This window comes from Ochotona princeps, chromosome 3, assembly GCF_030435755.1.
Source record: "Ochotona princeps isolate mOchPri1 chromosome 3, mOchPri1.hap1, whole genome shotgun sequence".
In the NCBI taxonomy this organism is placed as follows: domain Eukaryota; kingdom Metazoa; phylum Chordata; class Mammalia; order Lagomorpha; family Ochotonidae; genus Ochotona; species Ochotona princeps.
In genome coordinates, this window is record NC_080834.1 from 32,680,438 (window position 1) to 32,704,810 (window position 24,373).

The window sequence follows — 24,373 nt, forward strand, 5'->3', positions numbered from 1 at the left end:
GAGACTTTTGAGACAAAATAAGAGATTGAGTCACTTTTCTCTACCGTCCCTCTCTGTGTTTGCACAGCCTGGAGGAGGGCAGGTGGGGAGAAAGAAGAACATAGCTCAGAAAGTTAAAAAAAAAAAAAAAATTGACATCACTTAGGTCACATGACTGGCAAGAACCAATTAAGCCAGGGCCATGGAAAGGGGAACAGTTAAATTTGTAATTGGGGCTGTGTGAAAACTTCTTTGGGCCTCTCAGACAACCACAGAACCACAAGTTGGGTAGCCTGGCAGTGTCAGAAGGCTGAGCCCAGTGTAGTGGTCAGCAGGCAGGACGATTCACTCTGAGTGCAAACCACAGGCTATCGCCGAGTGGCGCGCATCATCAACCCACAGCCTGGGCTGCGCTTTTCCGGTTTTTCTCGTGAACAATTTGAATATTTGTTTTCACCAAGGTACTTTTTTTTTTTCACAGAACTCGGGGAGTCCCAGGAGTGCCAGGGTGGTGGTAGGGAGGGGAAGAGATGGAGGGAACCATGATGGGTGTGACAAGGTGAAAGAGGTGATTTTTCTTGGTTTTCACTATCCTAAGGTAAAAGACATCCTTGAACCCCGCCTTCGGCTGAGGGTGCATTTCGCGGGAGGAAGCCATGGCTTCAGAGAGCATATTTGAGTCATTTCCTTCGTACCCAGAGTGCTTCATGAGAGGTGAGTACGCAGTGGTCTTCTGATAACTGCTTGGGCTCAGCTCTGCGTGCAAAGCAAGGGGGTGGGGAGCAGAAAGACGCCTCGGGTGTCCGAGAGACATTGTCCCCAAGGCGGAGGTGGGTGATTACAAGGCTATTGGGTTACTGATTCCTATGATGGCAAGGACGTCCAAAATGTTTTCATGCATACTTGGTTAAGCTGGTCAGAGTGTGAGAACTTTGGCAAGTGTGGGTGACTTGGGTTGCTCTTGTTTAAAGTTACAGAGATTTAGAATGCTTGCACAAAGCTCCCTGGGTTTTCTGTGCGCCATCTCCTTGCCCAGAATGGAAGAACTGTGTCTGAGTTAGCCTGAACTTCGCATGCTGTGTGGCCCAGACTGCAGCCTGCCCTGGGGGCTTAGCCAGGCACACGCTGTGAGCCAACAGAGAGGGCTGGTGCCAGCATGGGGCAGGAGGCTCTCAGTCTGTGTTGTGCCAGCCAGACTGGAGGTTTTCAGGGACAAAGTGGCAAATCGGCTGTCTCCAGAAAACAGGAGCCTGACCGACTTTTGTTTCAGTTCCAAATCGTCGGGATGAGGTTGTGCTGGTTTTCTTGGTGGCCTCAAGGCAAGGAGGCAAGTGGCTTCTTTCAAGAGAGAAAACAAGCAAGCTGTGACATCGGAGGTCTCTGTTCAAGAGAATAAGCAAGGAATTTCTTAATTCGGGCAAACGCTGTGGCCGCTTGAGACCACAGACTGCACACTCACTGACTGTATGGCTCGTGTGCAAAGCCTGCAGGCACTTTTGTGACCAGCTCTTGAAACGTGCAAAGCTGGGGCTGAGCTGTGAGTGTGTGACAGCAGGTGTGTGCCGATGCATTTTGTGTATCTTTGGTGGTAAGAGTGGGCAGAGCCTGACAGAGCAAAAATGAATCACACAAAATGTCATGAACGTGTCTCAATGCACCAGGGCTCAGACTGTGACCAGTACCTGCAAATTGTGGCTTGATGGTTTGGCCTTGGATGGAAAAATAATTCACTCCCAGACTGAAAATGCTTGCATGAGCCCCCCCAAATAATGTCTGTGACTCATTATTAATTCATACAGTCAAGTGACCAGGGGAATGCAGAGGGCTTGCCAGTCGCTTTGTCACAGCGAATGCTCACTGTGAGTGCCAGAGCGTGCCTGGGTTTCCAGGTCCCTGAAATTGAAAAACTTGACAAAGATGTGTGTGTGTGTGTACATGTATGTGTGCATGTGAACACGTGTGGGGGCAGAGGGGTGAGGATGACGGACCTGGGAGGGGAGACAGACATCACCTGGTCCCAAGCCTCAGAGGAGAGTGCGTTCGGGTGCTCCTCTGCCGGCAGCTGGGGCGGCTGCCGCGCCTTTGACTCACGCGGATGTGTGTGAGTCACAGATCTCGCAGTGTTGTCCCCGTGGGCGCAGGGGAGACAGCAGCCCCGGGTGAAAGGCTGCAAACGGCTCCTCAGCAGCATTTCCTCCGGGCTGCCAGCAAGCAAAGGAAGCAATATTTGCAGAATAAGAGAAAAACAAGCTTCCTGCCTTTCCTGCCCGTCCAAGGTTCCCTCCCAAACTGGACTGTTTTCCTATGTGAACAACCCGGGGAAGGCAGAGGCAGGAAATTATTCAGCAGGCAATAAGTCTGGATGCCAGGGTCCAGGGCTGGCCTAGGAAACTGTCCTTACAGACCCTCCCACATGGGTCGGGAGGGCACGGAATGACTGGTGCAGACATCGGGAGCTGAGCTCTGACTCAAACCCAGCTCCTGTCCCACCGTCACAGTCAGCCACCCAGCTGCAGTGGAGGAATGTGGCTCAGACATCTTCCCAGGGGGGAGGGGGAGGCCCAGCCCTCAGCACAAGACTTGGTGATTTTGGGGAGTGGTCCACGTGAACAAGTCTTTTTACTCCTTCATTCAGAGGAACTCAGCAGCTTCCAGAATCTACCTTGGCCATATAGTAGGGCAAATTCACATCAGAAGGGCATGTGGAGGCTGGGCCACATCTTGGTTAATTTCAACCAATTCATCCATCCACGGGAGGCTTTAAATTGTCAGGATTAGCCGTCTTCATCACTCACCCATGCCAGAGAAGTAACAAAATACTTTGAATGCCATTTGGGCATGGGCTTAGAGCCTGGTGCTAGAAGGACTGCTCTCCTTACCAGCTCATTCTTCGCCCCTCGATTCTTCCCTTGCTCCGCTAGCCCCGGGCCTGCGCATTAACCTTCCCTGTATCACTGCCTGGATTTTAGAGCACATGTTTGCTTCCCTACTGCAGTTCTGAGCAGGAGGGGGATTTGCAGTTTTTTTTTCTTGGGGTGATATTTATGCATTCATGCAAGTGTTGCAGGAGAAGTCCCCTCCCCTGTCAAGTTTTTCTAGACAGAGTCCTTTGGAAATTGGGGTGCGGGTATGAAAGGAGAGCCATCGGGCTGGGGCCAGGTAAACCACGGTCCCCTGACATTGTGCAAATCTGTCAAGCTGGCACGCTAAATGAGTGTGGTGTACCGCAGAGAATACAGCTTGTTCTCTGTCACACTGTGCCAGGTTTTCACCTAGTTTGCATCGGCAATGCAATGAAGACTCCCTGGAGCTCTCACACGTGGTTTTCAGCAATGCTTTCTTGCAGAAGCAGAGCTTGGGCCCTTTAGCAGGCGCCATTATAGTGACAAAGAGAGCTGTGGTAAGGGTGGAGAGAAGTCTAGGCACATATGTCTGTTTGCAACATGCCTCAGGTAGCCTCATTCTTAGAAGTGGCTTTAGTGGTCTATGCAAAGCCCGAATGCTGATACGCTCTGAGTTCCTAGAACCACAGGTAGACAATCTCAGCCGCCTCAGCCCGCCGCTCTGCTTGTCTTCTCCCCGGCACGCTTACTCTACTCAGGCCAACTCTCTAAAGGAACAGAAACTGTGCCCAGTGTGTTTTTGTATAAGCCCCAGCTTGCCTCTACTGACTGAAAACCACTAAAACACTTCTTGAGGTTGCACTGTAGATTTCAGATCAGAGAGAGCCAGAGAGCCAACCATCTATGACATTGACCTCAGTGCATAATCCATATCCATTTCCCAAGTTGCCAATCAATGAAATATCACAGATTTGGGGGTCTGGAGCAGTGGAGATCACTCACAGCGCTGGACCCAGAGGCCTGGCACACAGATGTCAGCAGAGATTGTGTTCTTGGGGCCTTCAACTCTGCCTTGTACATGAAATTTATCCTCACATAGCTATCCCTAGGTGCACCTGTGCCTCCTTCCCCTCCTCTGCTGGGCAGCATCTGCATTAGGGAGCATCCTAGCGATCTTGCTTTAATCTTAATTATCTCTTTAAAGACTCTCCAAACAGCAGGTGTTTTCAGATTCCAAAGGAGATGCATATTATGAAAGAAAAACTCTGCTTGGATTTCATACACACCAAAACAGTCACATCTTGGAACTTTGCAGAGTATCCTCCTGAAGTCACACGTGGAGGGTCTGGGAGTCTGAACTGTAACACATGAACTTGGTGGAGGTGGGGTGGAGGCTCACAGCACAGCTCTAATAAGAGTCAACAATATCTTGACTCTCGTAGCGGCCACCAGGAAGCTGCAGTGCAAGGCCTGCTGGCTGCTTTCCTGGGTGGTGCAGGATCAGCCTGCTAATGCCCCTATGTCCGGTGAGGTTTCACACCAAAGCTGCCCACACATCTCAAAACACTGAAAAACAGTGTGAGAAACTATCTCTCTAAACTCATAATCTTAGCTTTTGCCATTGATTCTCTGCATGCTTTTGAGAATGATAAAAAGGACAATTTTGAAATGTTTCCGTTTGAAAAGAACCAAAGGCAGTGCCCAGCACCTCCCTCTCTGCTTCCTTCTGCACCTTCGGAAACCACATACAGCCCTACAGCTAAAGGGCAAGTTGCTCCTCGGAGCTGTTGGAAGTAAATGAGTAGCTGGGAGATTCCTATGTTTTCTTGAAATAGATCAGAAAGGGGCTTTCAGAAAACACGTGGTCCTTTGCTGAGAATGCCAGGCTGCTGTGGGACGAAAGCACATGGCCATTGCGCGCGTGCGCACACACACACACTTGCATGGGAAACCAGGGCTCTGCCAAGGGCCGCCTGGAGGAGAGAATCTGGGAGTGGATCAGAGCAAGTGTTGGATGGAGGCATGCTCAGTTAACACAGTGCTGATCTCTTCTTTATTCTGGCTGTAGTCAGATAGTGTATAAAGTTGCTGTCCTGAGCCTTGGGTCCCTCATTTGCCACACATAGGGAGTGGCAGAACCTTCTGTGAAGGGAGCTAGGTTGGCCCAGCTCGATAACCTGTCTAGAGTGCTTAGCTCTGCCCCACAGACTCTGCTGTGCATCTTTAACATGGAATTGGACTTGTAGTTAGTTGTCTTACCAAGGTGCTCGTGCTCACTGGCCATCCTCTGCTTTGACACAGGAAAAACCACAAGGCCCTGGGGGGATGGCAGGAGCAGCTCCTTGGAGCCAAGGATCCAGGAGCTGGGAAAGGAAAAGTCAGGAACAGTGGGCACAAGGAGCAGAGGGAAGGGATGGGTTAGGCAGAGGGCAGTGTGAGACTTGCAGGTGGTAAGTGCACCAGCCCATCTGGTAGCATCTTCCTCCGCTGTGTCTATGAAGAAGGCAGAACAAGAGCAAGAAGTCTGTTGTCACTGAATGTCACAAGCACGGCTTTTGAGCAGGGGGATTCTTGAGACCAGTACATCTGTGACCTGAACACAAGGAGAGCAATACCGTTTCAACTCCCTGAGAGTTCTGGGGTCCTTTGAGGTTCTAGAAATTTCTTCGAGAAAGTCACTTTGTTTGTGGACCCACAGACAGGTTCTCCTTGCTTCTTGGTGACTTTTGTCACCAGGGACTTAGTCAAAGCCTACAGATAAAAGCAGTGCTGGTGGTGTGCCTTGTTGGAGGCGGGAGTAAAGGCCCACACAGGAAGCCCAAGTGAATTTTCAGTTTTTCGGGTAGCTTCTTCATGGTCTAGATGAGTCGACAGAGGGTTGTGTCTCTCTGGAGTTCTATAAAAGGTGCTAATAACGTCCGAGGCGAGCCTGCCTCGAATTGTGAGTTCCTGTGTGAGATCTTTGAATGCGTCAGAGAAACTCACTGTAAAACACAGTCCTGATCTGCTTGATGCACAAGCAGGAAGCAGCTTGCTGAAGCATAGTCCTAGCTGGTGGGAAATGCAAGGGTATTTCCAAAAGCCCATGGAAATTGGAATTAGTAGCAGATTTTATTTTTAGTCCAAAAATGTTCTAAAAACGCCTAGATTTTTTTTTTCACAATGTACATGTTCCGTGCATTTTTGAAGACATTCTAGTAGGGACCCTGCCATTTCACAGACAGAGTTTCCTCCAAATTCTTTCAATCTTACATTTCCAATTCTCATTCATCAGAGAATCTGCAAAAGCTACTCCAGTGCCTGAACAGGCAAGTTGCCCTGACTACCTTGCTTGATGCCCCAAATCTTTCCTCTCAGGCGACACGAGTCCTTTTTGACGCCTTGAGCCAAGCCAGTCTTCAGCCAAGCCGAGTGGACTCTTTTGTTGCTCTTCCGGTCATGCCTTGCCCCACTTATGAAAAAAGAGAGATACTTAGATAGTGGTATCAGATAGCTGGTCCAGTGAGATAGTTACGGACCATGAGCATAATCAGGAAGAGCTTTAAGAGAACACAGAATAGATCGATCCTGAGCACAAATCAGGGTTCAAGACTTGACATGACCTCTGAGGTACTGGCGATGTAAGCTGGGCCTCTCCCCAGATTTGCATGCACTACCCCCCCTTTGTTGAAGGCACACCTTGTGTTAGTTCCTCGGTGTGTGTGTGTCTGCCTTCTCTCCTCTGTTCTCGGGGTAGCCTGGAATGATGACAGAAAAGGAGCGAAGATGGGAAAATGAACATGGGATACTCAGGCTGCTTGAGAGCTTGCCAAGCATTGTAAGGGTGAGGGAAAGAGGATAACACTCCTGCTGAGCTTTATCGGGGAGCATTGGAGTTGCACATGAAGGAAGAGCTGGCTACTGCAGCTTCTGCAGATGGGCTCTGGTCTGTGGGGATGGGTGGTCTGCAGTGAGCTGTGCATGGTGGTGCCCCAGGACAGACAGTGCCCCTGGGCTTTGGGCTCACCTTGGCTAAGCCCAGCGAGAGATGGCTCTGCACATTATATCTGTCCAGGAAGGAAGGAAAGGGTCATTCAGGAGCCCTCCAGCTCTTCTCTTGGTCTTGGTCTTTCTCCTGCTCTACAACCTCCTGTATCCTGTAGGATGGAACTCCGTGTTCCAAGCTCTGATTGCTAGGATTTTCCACAATGGAGAGAAATCCAGAAGGGATTTTGGAGCAGATCCAGAGTTTGGTAACAAAGGATGTGCCTTCCTGTGACATCTTACGTCCTTGCCTTTGGATGCCAATAGCAGGTGGCAAGCACATGGAGAGAAATTCAGTTCCTCCTCGAATCCTTGTGGATGTTGGGAAGAGAGGGGAGGATATGGGACGAGGGGAGGTTATAGAAAAGGGTGAAGCAGGGAACCAATTCAGTAGTGGGCAAGGCCATTGCACTTTTGAGGCTCCAAGCACCAGAATCAAGCCTGACTCTCTCTCCAAGTGACAGCAAAAAGAAAAAAGAGGCAGCTCATACGCATAGCTATGAAACTCACCCAGGATCACCACATTGGCCAGGAGCTTGGTGGTCCCTCAGGAATTTGGGAATAGTTTTTCTCTTTTTCTTTTTTCTCACTGTTTGAATCCTCCAGACACCATAATCCAAGCACTGATTTTTGTTCGTTTGTTTTTATGTAGAATTCTAGATGACTCCCCTTAAATTTGCATTGCAGTTATTTTTGTCTTTCATGGAAATACTTAAAGCAGATCATTAGGAGGGGGAAGCACATTCATACCTTATATTTCTGCAAGTTACAGATTATTTCTGCTTTATAATCCCTGTTCCTATGGGCTTTCTGAATGTGGATATAAATCTCTCTCCTTGAAACAGTCTGGAAAGAAAGAAGAAGTTTATTCATTTTCCCCTTGAAATAAGTAAGAAATAATGTAAACCTTTCATTTTATGTTGCTTTAGTGCTGGTGTGTTTTCGTTTTGAGACTTGTTGATCTCGTGCACAGCCCTGCCCTCTCAGTCCCTGGTCCATGTGCCTATGTTTGGATGGGCTTCAGCTCCCCAAGACACGCTTAGGGGCCCCAAATGGAAAAGGTCACCCAAAATAGAAATCTCGGTTTGACACTTTGAGCCTGCTCACCGGTGCTAGTGAATGCAAAGTGATGCTGCTTTGTATAACTACAAGGCCCATGTTAGGTTGATTCAAAGACGGGAACCAAATGTGGCAGTCACTGAGAACTGTGTGTTGGGGGTAGAAATGTGCAGCTCACAGCTTTGACATTCTGCCGTCTTCACTGGAGATCCAGCGTGGACTCCAGGCCCTTGGGACACCCTTGGGAGACTGCGACTCTCCCCAGGGATCGATCTTTTCTGACTTCAGGTAGAGAAAAAAATGATAAAATGTAAGCAAGAAATGAAATGGAGCTGGTTTGGGGAATGTATGAGAGGTTTCTAAAGTCATCAAGGAAATGTGTGTTTGTACCAGCATAAACTTAACTTTTAGTTTCAATTTGCCCATGTTTGAAGTACTTTCGCATCTGAGTCTTGATCAGCATTTATATTCTTCTAAAAATGTATAAGATTTCAGATTCCTTTTTTTCCCCCCAGCAACTGTAGATATGAAAGAAACATCCAAAAAGCATCGCAGCCGTTAGCTGACCAAAAAACAAAGTGAGTGGCGGTCAGAATGCTGAGTGCACAGTTTCACTTTGGTCTCTCAGAGAGACTACAAGTATTATCCAAAAATAATATAACTTAAGTTTCCAACATTGGCTCTTTATTTTAGCTTCAAAATGTATAAAGAGAATTATGTAGATTAAATAAATCCATTGGTTTGAGCACTCGTGTGTGTGTGTGTGTGTGTGTGTGTGTGGCAAGTTTCACACCTGCTACTATCTGCTGCTCTTTCTCATGCAGCCTGAGCACACTAGGGTCTCCAGGCACCAACCCCCTGCTCCACACCATCTTCAGTTGCATCCGATCCATACAGCTCCATCCACCTCACTAACAGCTACAGCTGAGCTTGACACTTGCCCACGTTGTAAGTGTATAATTTATAAAATCTGAAACTGCATATGCCTATCAAACCTACACAAGGAAGGAATCACCCACAAGGGGAACTAGAGTTACCCTTCAGGAATTTTCTCTGACTTCTCAACTTTTTCATAGTATGACAGGAGCGGGTTAAAATAAAGTTTCGTGAGCATTGACAGGTACAAATAGAAACTCAACCTGTTGCTTTGTTAATGTTAAATACACTCCTGGTGCAGCAGCTGAGTTACAGCTCCTCACATAGGGGTGGCTATTCCCTCTCAAAGTCCTACAGGAGGGGTACACCATTTGCATCCTAAAACAAATATTAGCACTGAAAAAATACAGAGCCAAATAAAGATGTGCAATTGTCAGCAGTAGAGATTCTGTTCAATTGTCAACACTCTACATCTTTACTTCATGCTAAAAAAAAAAAAGCTAAGCCTCCCAAATAAATCTTTTATGCTGTTTCAGAGCAAGAAAAAAAGAGATGGATGAATCTGTTTTCAAAAACCAAACTATAAACCATTGTCCCTTGTGATGAATTGAAAGTTTCACATGTGTAAGTGTGTGCATGCTATGAATAAGTAGTTATGTACACAGTTCTACATAGTTTCAGTTGTATCTAGAATTACTTAACTACTTGTACAAGCATACTTCAAAGAGTTCTTAGAAAATGGAATTAAAAAATAAACTTGATTTGGTGAAAAAATATTTTGATATTGTTGCATTTGAGGGCTTTTCCAAGAGTTCAGGAAAAAATACATATCAGGAAAACATTGTTGCCAGATAGCAAGTTGGTTTTTTTGGCACCAGAATAAATTAAATTGTAATTCTATTTTTCCATGGCCCATTTGAAGTACCCATGCATTCATGCTACTATATGTAATTTAAGAATTCTAGAGAGACTAGAATATTTCACTAGAATGGTTTTACACATCTTTTTGTCTTCGGGCACTAGAAAGGGTCACTTGTCCAAGCAATCAAAGCTCATCCGAACCTGAGTCAGGATCAGGAACAGGCTCTCAGCTGCTGCCCCCAGAGATTGGCAGGCAAAGAACTGATGTGGCTGGCTCCACTCACGCATCTACATAATCAGCCAGTCTTTTCGCTCCATGTTCCACGCCTTGGTCATGCCTTTTGCATGCTAAATTCCTTTCACCACATGAAAACCTTAAGCAAAGGAGAATATATGCAGCCTCGAGCCCCAGGCACCTTCCTGTGTTACAGATGGAGCTACCTTCAGGAGTACACTCCCTGCCCATAGAATGATGTCTGTGGCCCACGAACCCCACACACACTGAACACTCTCCATACATTGGCCCAGCGTCTCTCTAGGCAACGGTCCGGTTAACCAGCTCAGCTTCAGTGAGCACCTCTGATGAAATCCAAGTGACCAAAACTGTACAAGTGCATGCTCATGCAGAATCTGTAGCCTTGATCTAGCTGTCCCAGTTCTGAAGGAGCCCCTGGAAAACGGGAGTACTTACACAAAAATTGAACCCAGATTCCACTTCCCATCCAAGCTTCACAAACTCCTGATTTGAAGCTCACCCACTCGGAAGTACTCTTTACTGTGAGGAATTTCCTCTCTCTCTCTCTCTCTCTCTCTCTCTCTCTCTCTCTCTCTCTCACACACACACACACACACACACACACACACTCACAAAGACAGAGCCAACATTCACACTTCACCTGTCCTGGGGAATCCATCAGGACTGACTTTAAGGATGCTTACTCCGGGTGCAGCAGCAGCTGCTGAGATGCAGCCCCTCGGCAGTTTCCACTCTCCGTTGAGCTTTGCAGCAGAGAGCAGTGTGCCCCACAAACTATGCATTGCTGTCTATTTCTAAATCTCATACCTGCATGACTAAGAGAACAAAATTACAGCACATGCATCATAAAAACATAAAGGGGATGTACAACTTTAAGCTTTGGCATAGCTCCCTGCCCTGCTGCGGGCACCTGAAGTCAAATGGGAAAACACCCCAGGTGCCAACTGACCTTGTGTCTCTGAGCCTGGGGACTTGGGCTCTCTCAATAGCCCTTCCATCTCCACTTCGGGCTTTGACCCATGTTTTACTGTATGTCCCATGGTTTCACGTCCTACAAGATCCTCCACTATGAGTTGAAGGCTGGAGGAAAAGAGGCCCAAGCATGGGAGTGTGAACAGGAAGCCCGCACGCCTCAGAATGAGGTGGTGGGTGAACTTGAGCCATGTTCTCCACTTCAAAGCTTCTGTGGTGTTCTCTGCCTGCCGCATGGTTGCCAAGAGGATTTCAAAGCACACGTGAAGCTGGAGACAGAGCAAGTCACATTGCTTCTCGGCCTTTTGGCTAAGATCAAGTGTAGAGAGCCAGCCAGTAAAAGGTGTGGGATGGAGGCGGCCGAGGCAAGAAGAGCCACTGCTCACCTCAGGATGAGGCCCTGTAGATATTCCATTAAGCAGGTGTACATGGCCAAGCAGAAATTGTTTCAGTGCTCCTTGGCTGAGGGCTGAGCTTGCAAAGGCTGAAGCCAGCGTCTTGGCAATTGCTCCTTGTTGAGCACATACTGCGTGCTAGCCATTTGCAGCACTTCCTTGCCTCCCTGCACCAAGAGAGTGGGTGCTCTCACAACGAATCCCCCTTTGCTGAACAAAGTGTGGTTCCATGCAGAGGTAAGAGACCTGCTGAAGGTCAGACTTCCAGGATGTAAGATGGCAAGACTGGAGTGGAGATATCCACACTACACAGCCCACTCTCCAGCTACAGGAGGACAGAGGATGTTAAAAATACCTGTGACACATGGGGGAGTGAGACTGTGCCAAGTGGAAGGCTTGCCTAGGTCGTGGACAGTGAGGGACACTGGGTGGCTGCAAGCCTGGTCATTATCCACTGTCCTGGCCTGTCTTTTAATTCTAGATGCATTCTGTGGCTATAGGTTATCACTGTTTGTGTCCAGGCCTCCTGTGCTCTCAGGACTCCTCCCTGTCAGAGCTGCTGCCCGCCAATGGAGATACTTGGGCACCTCCTGGACAGTCTGCAAGGCATACTTCACAAAGCCAGAGGTGATCAAAGTTGAGTATGTGGGACAAGCATTTGGTACAGCAGTTAAGAAGCCACTGAGGCCACACCCCATATTGGAGTGTCCTGTCTCCTCTGCTTCAATTCAGCTCCCTGCTAATGCACAACCGTGGGAGTCAACAGGTGATAGCTCAAGAATTTGAGTCCCTGCCATGCATATAAGAGACCTGGATGGCAACGATCTATTCATTCATTCATTTTCTCTCTCTCAAGAAAAATAATTAAAATGAAATTTGACAGATCGTGGGGCTGTCTCTGCCTTTTTGCAGGAACTGCTTTCATTTTCAAAGTCCACACTACTTGTTCTTGAATGCAGTTAAAAACTCTTTTTTTTTTTCAAGTAGTAGAGTTTGATGTTTTCTATTAGTCTCTGACCTGTGTTTGTCTAAAAGGCATCTCTCATCTGATTCTCTTACAACCAGCTATAGCAGAGTCTTGGCAAGTACCTGATTTCTCTCTGTGGGCTTCACACAGAGGAAAGATGCTCTTGCTAATGGTTTCCTCCCTCCCAAAACCAGTTTCCAGCCTGCCCGAGGAAAAGACTCCTGTTTGCTGCAATGGCAGGGAGATTGGCCAGCCTCTAATGGCTGCTATGCAAACATTTTAATGGGAACAAATTAAAAGGTGTTGAAGGTAATTATCCTCTGCCATAAAAAAACAATAAAAATAAGATCATATAGTTCCTTTAGAGTGGTCCAAGGAGCTGCTTTTCTGACACTGAGTATGCATTGACAAGGGAGTACAAGCCCATGCTACAACCTGCACAATCTGTTTTGTGTGTCATGTGACGTGGGGAACGCCCCTGCCTGCTGGTTTGTGCTTACTGCGTGCTTTCTATGTGCACACGAGGGCCAGGCCATCCAAGCTCTCTCTTTCTCCCTTCTGTCTTCTTCCAGGGACAGCAGTCTCCACTGTCACCTTGAATCAACACTGGTCCCTGCACTGGAGTCTCACTCAGCCCCTTACCCTGCTCACAGTCCACAGTGGCCTCCTCTGGGGCCCTAGCTGCTCACTGCCTAGTGTGTCAGGATTCACCTTCACACACACCTCTAGAATCAAACCAATCATCTTTACATTTTGCAAAAAATATGGTCAGAGTTGGTTCAAGCAGCCTGGTCACTCTGCCTGCTCATTCACGAGGACTGTGCAACCTCAAGGATGGAAAATCTGGACTGACACATCACTTGCTGGGCTCCCGTGTCTGGCCCAGCACAAGCCCACAGGCAACAGGAGAGAGAGGAAGACCTCTTCGTGTGCATGCTATGTCCCTCACACCGTTTCCCGAAGAAGTTCTGGGTAGTAGGCCGACACTGTGGGATGCTTCCCCTATGCTGTGGTTGGCACATATTGAGAATTCAGACCCACTCAGCATGGGTTAGCCCTGCAGCTTCCACCATCACTTTTCACCGAAACTTCACAGCATAGGGATGGTTTTCATCCTCCTTGCAGAGAAGTGTTCGCAGAAGCAAATAAGTGGAGGCACTTGTCAGAGCAAACCTCAGCTCCACTGCAGCTGTCACAGCAGGCTTTGTCTTTAATGAGAAACAGTGTCACTTGGTTCTTCCAAGCCCATCTTTATGAACTACTCAATCTGAAAAATGAACTTAACTTTGCCTATCAGGGCCTTAGCATGGCTCCTGGGGCACTCTTGGGAGTTGGGATGTTCTACTCCTAGAAGCAAATGAAGTGCTTGAAATGAGGCGTGGAGTGTGGCAGAAAGCTGAGTCAGCTCTCTGCTCTGGCTGTGTGCCTTGCACCATGAACTTCTTTTCCCACAGCCTATTGTAACAGCAGGAAATGAGTGCCTGAGACCTCTGGGCAATCCTGGTCCAAGTGAGAGATGCCATGAGGACTAACAGTTGCCTTCCATTCAACTAGATCTCACCACCATGGGTTTCAGAACCAAATCACTCTTTCTTGAGAAGACTATTCTGTGTGCCATCAGATATTGAACAGCACCCCTGGGCCCACTAGCACCTACTCTCAAGTTGTTGACAATAATAACAAAAAATAATATTTTCAGGCACTGCCAAAGACCCCAGAAAAGTAAAATCTGAAGCGGATTTCTGTACTACTATACTCCAAGACCTTGGGAATCAATGTCCTTTTGTTACTTCCCACTCACTTATAGACCAAGGCAGGAAAATGATATAGTGATGTTGACGCTCTTCAACACACAGTTCAATCCGTAGTTCAAGCTCCCATGCCAGTCTCCTAACATGTGTTTGGGGTGCCCAGTGGTTGAGTAAGGTTTGTGAAATGAAGGAATCCAACTGAGCGCTCCTTGGTTAAGAACAGAGAGGGAAAGACAGTTGTGACTCCAAGCTACTAGGGACTCATAAGAGAGTTGCCCAGCCTCCCGACTTCAGCACCTTTTTTTCCTAAAATAAAGGAAAATTAAACACTGTAGAAATAACATCTTCGAGTGGCTTGGGTTGGTGTTCAATGAGTCACACTCACAAATGGCAGTTCATCTCACAGGAAGGGGTGTGAAGACTTTGTCAGAGTCAAGCTACATTGAGTAAGTCCTTACTATGGGCCGGGCTCTGTAAGATGGGCTTTACAATTAGAACTCGTGACTCTCAATCACCTAGACATTGAGGACTAGTCTCTGTGTAATTTACAGATGGATGACTAAGGTACAAAAATGGCTAGTGCTTCCATCATGGTCCCACAGCCAGCAAGCAGCAGAAATGGACTCAACCCAAGTCTTGTTTTTGAAACAGGGGAGTTTCCACGAAGCTGTGAATATTCCCAAGAGATGTTCTTCTACAGAGAGTGTGATTGGCACATTCTTGTCCTTTGGGATCAATTTAAAGTGAGTGACGCTAGTCACAAGGATTAAGGGAAGAATGCTCAGCTCCTAATCAAGAGTTATCCAGAACTTAAATCTGAATAGTGACAAGAATGAGATAGCCACCAAGACCACTACAATGAAAATTTGTTTTTGTCCTCTGTTCCACTCCTAATATTTTCCTTTCTTGAAAGTTCTCTCCACCCTAAATGCTAAAAAGCAATTGCACATGTTTTCAGGATATAAAGCACAGTACCTGCTGAAGGATAGGCAGAGAATGTGAAAAATCCTGGAAATTGCGGTGGCTGACATCATCGCCAAGGGAGTGCCAAGGACCTCTGTTGTCCAGAATCTACTGCTTGCACCTTAACATTATACAAGGGGATCTTAATCACTGTATTGTGTGGCGAAGGGAGCTATCACCTTAAACACATGGTCTAAGGACTGTCATAAGGACTTTGGGTATCAGAGGAAAAGGAAAGGACAGATAGAAGACATGAGACGCGAGCATGAAAGAGTCTGGGCTAGAGATAGCCCTTAGGAACCCCAGATCAGGGGCTGGTGAGAGGAGATAAGGGGAGGGGAAAGGCAGGAGTATGGGAGGCAGAGCAAGGGGGGACCACCAAGCTGGTAAGGAGTAGGTCCAGATGAGCTGTAGTAAGCATATTCTTGCTATTAGACTCCCTTCAGAGAGAAACCCAGGAGTGGAAGGCTGGGAGATGTAGCAGGAGCAGCACTGAGCATGACTGAATGGAGGGCAGGGACTTGCTATGGTGAAAGTACCTGAAACAAGGGAGCACTTCCTGGGGAAGCACACCTTAGCCAGGACCCAGCAAAAGAAGTGCTATCAGCACCCACATGCATAATCCCACTTACCCACGCAACACCCAAAAATTGATTCAAAGAAAGCATGAAAGATTTTCATTTTGATAACAAAAGCAAGAACTTGAAAACCTAGGAAAGCCAAGAAAGAAAACCAAGACAGCATGGCCAATCATGGTACCTGTGTCAGAATCAAAACTGGGGTAGATTCGTTGCTTTCTAGCCAACCACATTTAGCTAACTCCTTCATAGACCATCTTCCTGTGAATCTGCCCAGCTATAGACAACACAATGAAATACGCTCTAACTTGAGAATGGAGTTAAATGTATTAACTGAGCATAAATTAGGCAAAAAGGAAGGTGTAAGATGAGCAGGAGTAGAAGAAAAGGAGTCCGTGAAGGGAAGTCATCATTCTGTCACTGGAAGGTGAAAACAAAGTACAAACAGCTATCATTTGCTTCCCCTGCCTGGTGGTCTAGATGTCGAGTAGGCGACATCAACTACATTTAGCAAAGAGGACTGCCTTGCGCAGTTCATACAGCGGATGAGTGAGCCAAGAGTCCACCCTCCCTTTCTTCCACTTCAGTGGAGTCTTCCACGCGTTTATGACCAGATTCTGGTGAGCCTCTCTCTACTCCCATTTTGTCACACTCCGTACAATATGGTAGTCAAGAGCTAATGGTGAGTTTACTGTCTGGCTCATTGTGCCTCTTACTGTGTTAGGCAAAATCCTTGAGCACAAATTTTCCATGTCATAACATGACCTTCCAGGAAAAATGCCACCAGATATGGAAACCCAAGCATGAGAATTGAGCAGGACATCTTCAATCCAAGGTCAGCCACAAACCAGCAGAGTGGCAGAGCTGAATGAGAAACCATGGTCCCAACAGAGTTTGAAGAAGATGGAAGCTAGTTCACACCAGGGTTGGGCAAGACCAAGGAGATAGGATGAATGAGGCAGTCTTCTCAAGAGAGAAATGCTCAAGGCTCTGATGAACTCACTCCACCCACGGGTGAGTAGCAACGTTGAAGCCAGATCTCGGAATTCTGTAATAAGAAGCCTGGACTTGAACCTAGCTACCAAGGAGTCCCATACTGGGTCATATGTACAAATCTGCTGCAGTGTTTGTTAAAATGCAGACTCTTGGCACCCACCCTGGGAAATCATGAGTCAGGCAGAGGCCCAAGAAACTGCATCTTAATGGCCCTGTAGCATTAGTGTACTTCGAAAAACTGTAACAGGAAATCTTTGATGAGTTTTGATGAAGTCAGAATAGGATCTTTACTCAACCTCAAGCCTGAGTACAATTTCTTGTTTTAATCAGCTAATGCTTTTTTCAAATCAACTTTTCTAAAATTAATTTCTTTTGCTTATTTCTTTTGTCTTTTCTTCTTTTGTCTTTTCTTTTGTTTATTTGTTTGTTTGTTTGTTTGTTATATATCTCAAGAGGCAGAGAGAAACAGAGAACTTCCATGCGCTGGTTCAGTCTCCAAAAGCCCAAAACATCAGGGGCTGAACCATACTGAAGTCAGGAGCCAGGAATCCCAGTCAGGTGTCCCGGGTGAACAGGAGACACTTGAACCATCACTGCCACCTCCCAGAGTCTATGTTAGCAGGAAGCTGGAACTGGGAGCTGGGCCGGGACTTGTTCTCCAACATGAGATGCGGGCCTCCTAAGCAGGGTGTTTATCTCCAGACCAAACACCCACCCCAGCCGAGAGAACGTTTAGGAGAACCTATCTGAGTACCTTACAGCTCCCGCTGTCCCGAATGGGACAGGTGGAGATGGCTGAATCTTCTCTTATGAGGTTACTCACACAAATGGAGTTCCCCATGTAGTCTCTCATATGATAATACTAACTCAATGTGACTCAAAAGCAGTTATTAATTAAAGCGCATGATCCAAGATCCTAAAGCTGGTCGCGGACCAAGTTGGGCTTAAAATCCTTACATTCAGAGGTCCAAATTCTGTGTTGTTCAATCAGCCTAACCAGTTTCTGCAGAGAATGTGGACATGTGTGAGTTCACACTAGGAGATGCAAATGCATTCTTGGAAAGGAAAGAGACTGGCTGGATTGGACTTCTGTGTATATGTGTGCGTTTTTAATCTGTGTGTCACACCCCACATGCCCCGCAATCAGGGCTTGGCACAGAACCTAACCCAGACTTACCTGAGTCCCTGCATTGGGACCTCAATGATTTGGACTCTCCTTCCCTCTGGACCATAAAGGAACTGTTTTATCTGTTAGCGAGACGGCTCCTATTCTGATCTTTGGGACTAAGTACCCCTAGGGCACTTCCATTAGGGTTTACCTTCGCCCAGTGTTGGGTCCAGCCAGATCTGAACTGTAGGCGCTGGAGACCCAGCTCATATCTGCTGAATCAGAATTTGCCTTTCACAGGTGATGGGCCTGATAGGAACGGCGTTCAATTTTAAGGCCGCGTCTTCAATCTGCAGGCTTTGCCTCACAATTTGGGCCTCTCCCCATCAGAACGTTTGCAGGCAGGGAGGAGTCAGTGGCGGCTGTTTCAGAGCATTGTAAGAGGGTCATCTCACCCCCACTGCCCAGGGCCTTCTTGCCCCCTTCCTGGTGCCCCCTGCAGCAGCTGCACCTGTTGCTTAGCACTTCTCTGGGAAGCCTCTCAAACACAGCCCCCAGGCCTGGCCCCTCGGGTGGGGCCGCACTACCTCTTTTCTCTCAAAGAGCTGGGATGCTGACAGCCTCAGATGGAAGCATCCTGTTTGTCGAAAAATAAACCGGCAGTTAAAGCAGGGTTGCGACAGCGAGAAAACCACAGGCCTGCGCGCCCCTGATAAGGCCCGCGGCTTCTGCAGCGGTTCCCTTGCTGCAGCTCTGTGCCCCGCGTGCACCGCGCCACTGCCTTCTTTCCTGTCCCTGGCTGAGTCCCCGCCCTTTCTGCCTGGTGCTTTCTGAGATGTTCTTCAAGTTGCTTCGCTTGCATCCTCCCCTTCCCTGAAAATGTCCCTTCGTGGCTCTCCTGAGAAGGCCTTCACGGACAGGTGATCATGGAAATGAAACCAATCTGACCAGCTGCACAGACTTGTTTTTTGCTGTGTGGAAATCTTTGATTTTTTACAAAACAGAGGGTCCAGAAAACCAGGCAACGCCTGGAATACAGAAGCATGCAGTAAAGAGAACCCCAAAGCCCAATAGGCAGACTGATTTCCCTCTTGAAGTCACCATGGCCAGATCCCCTGCAGCAGCCAGCCTTTCCCTCGTGGGGGGAGAGGGAGTGCTTAAAGCTCGCCCTTCCCCTAGCTACATGTGATCTGATAAGCTCGACAGATGACAAGGCAGGGAGTAACCACAGGTACAACCACAGGATTCACTCGAAACCAAACATCTTGACCCTCCAAGGCAATGGGTGTCCCTGAGAACCAAGCTGAAGATCCTTTGGCATGCTCAGAGCACTCGCAGGGACTTCTCCCGGAATCACCACCAGCAAGCAATGTCCAGAGGGCCGCGTGAACTCACAGCAGATGGCTGCTGTTGGGGAGGCGTGGGGATCCTGCAGAAAGCTGTGCGTGAGAGAACCGCCATCGCAGCTGGACCCTTTGGACTGGAGTTACCCTTTGGAGACTCTTTATGGGGGCTTTCAGGTTTGCCCTGGGTATTCTTGGTCCAGAAGCTCAGGTGCAGCAGGCTGAATGCGCGCAGGAATCTTCCTCCGTCTGAGTGTGTGTGTGTGTGTGTGTGTGTGTGTGTAGCAACTAACTGCCCTCTGAAAGGACTCCCAGACAGACCGCCTAGTGATTTTTCCTCCTCTTGAATCATCTTCAGGTTTGCTCCCCTCTTCCTGTAGGGTAGTCCTTCACAGGGCATCGCCACACACTTATCTGAATCCCTGACTACCCATCCTTTTGATACTTCCAAGGGATCCATCTTTTTGTTTGCTTTTTAATCTTTTTAAATTTATTATTATTATTATCATCTTATGATACAGTTCCATAGGCCCCTGGGATTTCTCTTATCCCCTCCCCAATTCCCTCCCCCTACCTAGTTCCTCTATTACTAACATATAGTTCTTCATACACAGTCATATGTCCATCATTGTGGGCATGGACAATGGCAGAGAGTCCAGCATCCTATTGTCAAGATATAGTGAACAGTTTCATTGTATGTCCATCTCTGTCCAGAAGTAGAGATGCACACTGCATTGTATCCTCCCATCTGGATATGTTAGTCTCCATTTCACAGTTACTGTACATCCTTTAAATGAAAAGTCACAACACAAAATCAACAATAGAAAGAAAAATAGAAATTTACAATGCCATGAAGTTAAATAACATATCACTAGATATGACAGTCTCCATTACACGCTACTGTACATCCCCTTAGATGAAAAGCCACAAAGCAAAATCAACAACAGGAAGAAAAAAATTAACAACACCATGAGGTTAAATAACATGCTACTGATAGATTAATGTATCACTGAAGAAATGTAAAAGAAAATCAAGAACCTTCTTGAAGAAAATGATGCTACTGTATGACCTATGAGTCACTGAATAATTTAATCACAGGAAACTATTTTGAAGAGATGAAACTAACAAAAACAAAAACATCAAAATCTATGAGCTACAGCTTCTGCTGATTTTTGTTGGTGAAATATGTCTCTTCTAGACAACAAATAGATGTGTTTTGTTTTTTAATCCAGTCTACTAATCTATGACGTTTGATTGAGCTCAAGCCAATTACTTTCATGGTTATTATGTATGGGTGGTAATCTGGTCCTGTCATTTTAGCAATGGGCTGTGCATTGATTTAGTCTTCTGTTGTGATTTTACTGGGATGTTCTTCACATTTGCCTTTGGTTTTGTTGGGATCCATCTTCTCCCATCTGAGCTCCCTCTAGTGGGATCCAGACAGCCAAGAGAAATTCAGAGAGTCTTTGGGAAATGATATTAAGAGATGCATGCATTTAGGAGTGAAAATTTGGAAGCACATACATGCATAAATATTTTAAAAGTTTATGGAAATGCATAATATGAAAAGATGAGGCCTGAATTTTCTTTCTAGGGGAATGAGGGGCACCAAAGTAAGGTTGTCTTTTTGTTTCATTTCTCCAGGAATATTCTGAAGCACCTTCATATAACAATCTGTATATTTTGGCTAGCTAGCTAGTTAGGCATGAATTTCAGTAATGAAGACGTAAAGCAATAATGACGTAAAGGAAGGGAAAGGACCAGCAAAGAGAGCATGTGCCATGAAGAGTAAAGTGAGGGTCATCGGGGCTTGCTAGCTAAAGCTGGAGAGTGGGGTAGGGCTTAAGGGTTCCTTGGTTTTCATGCCCTCCTACGGGAATAGTGATTCAGGAAGGGGGAACCCACTTTTCCCTCCCAGGTCTCTCTGTCCCGGTTTATGCACTCTTTAGGTGGTCCTGTGATTTGACTCGACAGAATTAGTCCCCAGTGCCAGCTTCTGCCAGCTGATGCTGCGGCCCTGATCTAGTCCACATGCAGCGCACAGGTGTTATAGCCTTGCTTAGTCGTGTCTGTCTCTATCCCAGCCAACACTCTCCAGTGGGAGTAGCTGACTGGCGAGGGGACCAGCCCCTTAATCCCCCCGCCAGCTCTGCCCCTCCCTTCCTGGATTTCACGTGTGCTGGATGGGTGCTGCATTCACATCCAGTACAGGCAACCACGCCCTGGCATTCCATAATGTGTACTGGTTTTGTCGCAACCAAACCCGGCCCATCCCACACTCTGTTCTGGCGATCAGATTTGCCAGTGGTTGACATGAACTGATTCAGCCTGATCTGCTCCTGACCCATGCTGAATGCATGCCAGTGGGAAACTTTCCATGGCCTATTCTGGGCTGTTTCCTATCATGCTTCTTGCGCTTACCTGCAGGGACTGTGTCCTGCCAGAGGAGTTGCCCAGGCTCCTCCATCAGAACCCCTCCCAATGCCAGATTTTGCGCTTGCCAGGGGGTTCTTGAGCCAGCCCTACTCAGTTCACCTCCTGTCCTAGCAGGAACAGTGGTTTTTCCTGGCTGGCTTTCACCCCATTCTGGTTCTTGATGTTGGATGTTTCAGCCCGGCCATGGCTCGTCCATACCCACATACAGCTCACACATGGTTCAGAAGAGAAATGAGACCCAGCCTAGTCAGTCCCACATCAACCCTGGTTCTCCATAACACCAGATGGTATTGGGATCTGAACCGGCCTGGTGCATCCAATCCCAGCCCACACTAGTGCCTCGGGTGACTACAACTGTTTCCTAGATAGAACACAGCCCCCATTCCAGCACATACACTCCTTGGTGGGAGCCTCATCCCAGTTGTGGTGTCCCCTTACCTCCCAGTTTGGGCCTGTTCCTAGCTGTGAATCACGCACCTGCCCGTGGTTGCTCTGAGGACCATTAGGTGCAAGCCTCAAGTTCATTTGGGATTCCCTAATTGCCAGCATTCTGTTTCCTCCATTTTGATTGAAGGGGTCCCCAAAGAGACTTTGAGGTGTTCAGAGATCAGGTTACTAGCAAGCACAGTGCTTCACGCCCCCAGCACTGTGGGTTCAGGAGGGAGCCTCCCAGGAAGCAGGTCAATGAACTAAAAATCAAAAACTCTGGCCGGGCGGCCAGCAGGCGGAGCCTGGCGCCAAATGGCGCACTGGCCGCCCTGGAGCAGCTCCCCACGTGTACGTGGTAGCTACTGTGTGTTCCCAGGCTTGAGGCGTGGCCATCCCAAGGCCCCCTGGCAGGCAGTGGGGTAGCTGCCTGCCGGAGGTTCAAGTCCTTGGGCCCCAGTCCCACCCTTCCTGGCTCCTCCCCCCAGCTCAAGCCACATGGCGAGCAGTAGGGGAGGCCCAGACTCGCTACACAGACCCCCGGGACTCACCCAGAAAAGGGGTAGTTGTGATGGGGTTCGGGTTGTCTGGGGCCAGCCTGGGAGAGCTTAGGGTGCTCTCAAGGAAGGAGGCTCTTCCTGACAGCTGCTCACACTGATACTTGCTCATCCCCACTATTTTTCAGTCATCACTGAAATGTCTAAACAGGCTTGATTGTAAGTTAATAACTGTCGTAAATAAAAGCAAAAATATGTCTAGGGAAGGTTGAGTATTTGGCTTAGTGGCTTAGGGGTGAAGATGCCAATTAAGATGTCTCACTTCAGAATACCTTGGTCCCAATGCCTGTTCCTGATTCTAACTTCCTGCCAGTACACATCCTGACAGGCAGCAGATGATGGCCCAAGCACCTGAGTCGCTACTGCTCACATGGGAGGCCTTCGCTGAGCTCCTGAACCCTGGTTTCAGCCTCATCCAGTCCTGCCCCCTTTTTTGCAGGGAGAAAATTTCTTTTTAATTTTTATTAAATACGTTTGAATCTAATGGTGCAATTCCATAGAGTCTGGGATTCTCCCCTCCCAACTCCCACCCCCCAGGCTGATTTTCCCATGTTGTTACGATAATGTAGTCCTTCATAAGGAGTTATAATTCCATCAGTCTGTTGTTTGAGTGTGCCCCAACACTGCTGGTACAATGTCAGACAGTCCATCATCCCATTGTCCAGATATGTCCAACACTTTCACTGGGAGTCCATCTTTGATATGGAAGTAGAGATGCATGTTGCCTTGTGTCTTCACATCTAGATATGGTAGTCTCCATTGCCCCATCACTATACATTCCAATTTGCATAGGGGTTGCCTTATATTAGAGAGAACATATGGTATTCGTCCTTTGCATTGACTTATTTCACTGAGCATAATGGTCTCTAGTTGCAAATGGTATAATATCATTCTTTTTAATGGCTGAGTAATATTCCATGGAGTAGACGTACCACAGTTCCTTTAACCACTCCTCTTTGGACAGGCATCTGGATTGTTTCCATGTCTTTGCTATTATAGATTGTGCTGCTGTAAATATAGGATTATAGATCCCCTTATCATATGCAGTTTTCATTTCTTTTGGGTATATTCCTAGGAGCAGGATAGCTGGGACATAAGGCAGGTTTATTTGTAATTCTCTAAGCACTCTCCATACTAATTTCCATAGTGGTTGAACTAGTCTGCACTCCCACCAGCAGTAAAAAGAGGGTGCGTTTCTCTCCACATCCACACCAGCAGGTGTTGTTAGTAGAGTTCTGAATGTAGGCCAGTCTCACTATAGTTAGGTGGAACTTCAATGTGGTTTTCATTTGTATCTCCCTGACAGCTAGGGAGCCTGAGCATCTTTTCATATGTCTGTTAGCCATTTGAACCTATTATTTTGAAAAATGTCTGTTCATTTCTTTTGCCCATTTTTTACAGGGCTTTTTTTTCTACTGTCCCTGGGTTTCTGAAACTTTTTGTAAATCCTGGATATTCGTCTCCTATCACTTGTGCAGTGTGCAAAAATTTTCTCCCATTCTGTTGCTTGCTTCTTCACTTTGTTAATTGTTTCCTTTTCTGGTAAGAATTTTTTTTAGTTTGATGTAGTCCCATGTGTTTATTTTGTCTTTGACTTCCTGTGCTTTTGGTGTTTTTTCTAAGAAGACTTTCCCCATTCCTATTTCTGGGAGAGTGTTTTCTACGGTTTCCATTAATAATTTGATGGTTTCTGGGTATAGATATAGGTCCAACACCACTTCATGCTGTAAACCCTAAGTAAGATAGTATATTAGGAACACAATCAAAGCAATATATGAGAAACCCAATGCCAGCATCATACTAAATGGGCAAAGACTGGAAGCTTTTCCACTGAAATTTGGAACTAGACAGTGATGTCCACATCACCACTACTTTTCAATATAGTATTGGAAGTCCTTACCAGAATTATTAGGCAAGAAAAAAGAACTAAAGGAATCCAAATTGGATCTCCAAAGGATCTCCAAATCTCTATTTGCAGATAACA

The 24,373-nt window shown here is 47.1% G+C and overlaps 1 protein-coding gene across 3 annotated transcripts in view; it reads left to right on the forward strand.

Annotated features, from left to right (window-relative positions):
• The first annotated feature begins 210 nt into the window (after positions 1-210).
• Positions 211-24,373, forward strand: part of RUNX1 (RUNX family transcription factor 1) — a 240,067-nt gene continuing 215,904 nt past the window's right edge. For all 3 annotated transcript variants that reach the window (XM_004594118.2, XM_058661664.1, XM_058661665.1), the window contains exons 1-2: positions 211-440; positions 578-693. In XM_004594118.2, the coding sequence (XP_004594175.1) occupies positions 636-693 (58 nt within the window). In that variant the 5' untranslated portion in view covers positions 211-440; positions 578-635. The remainder of the gene's footprint in view (positions 441-577; positions 694-24,373) is intronic.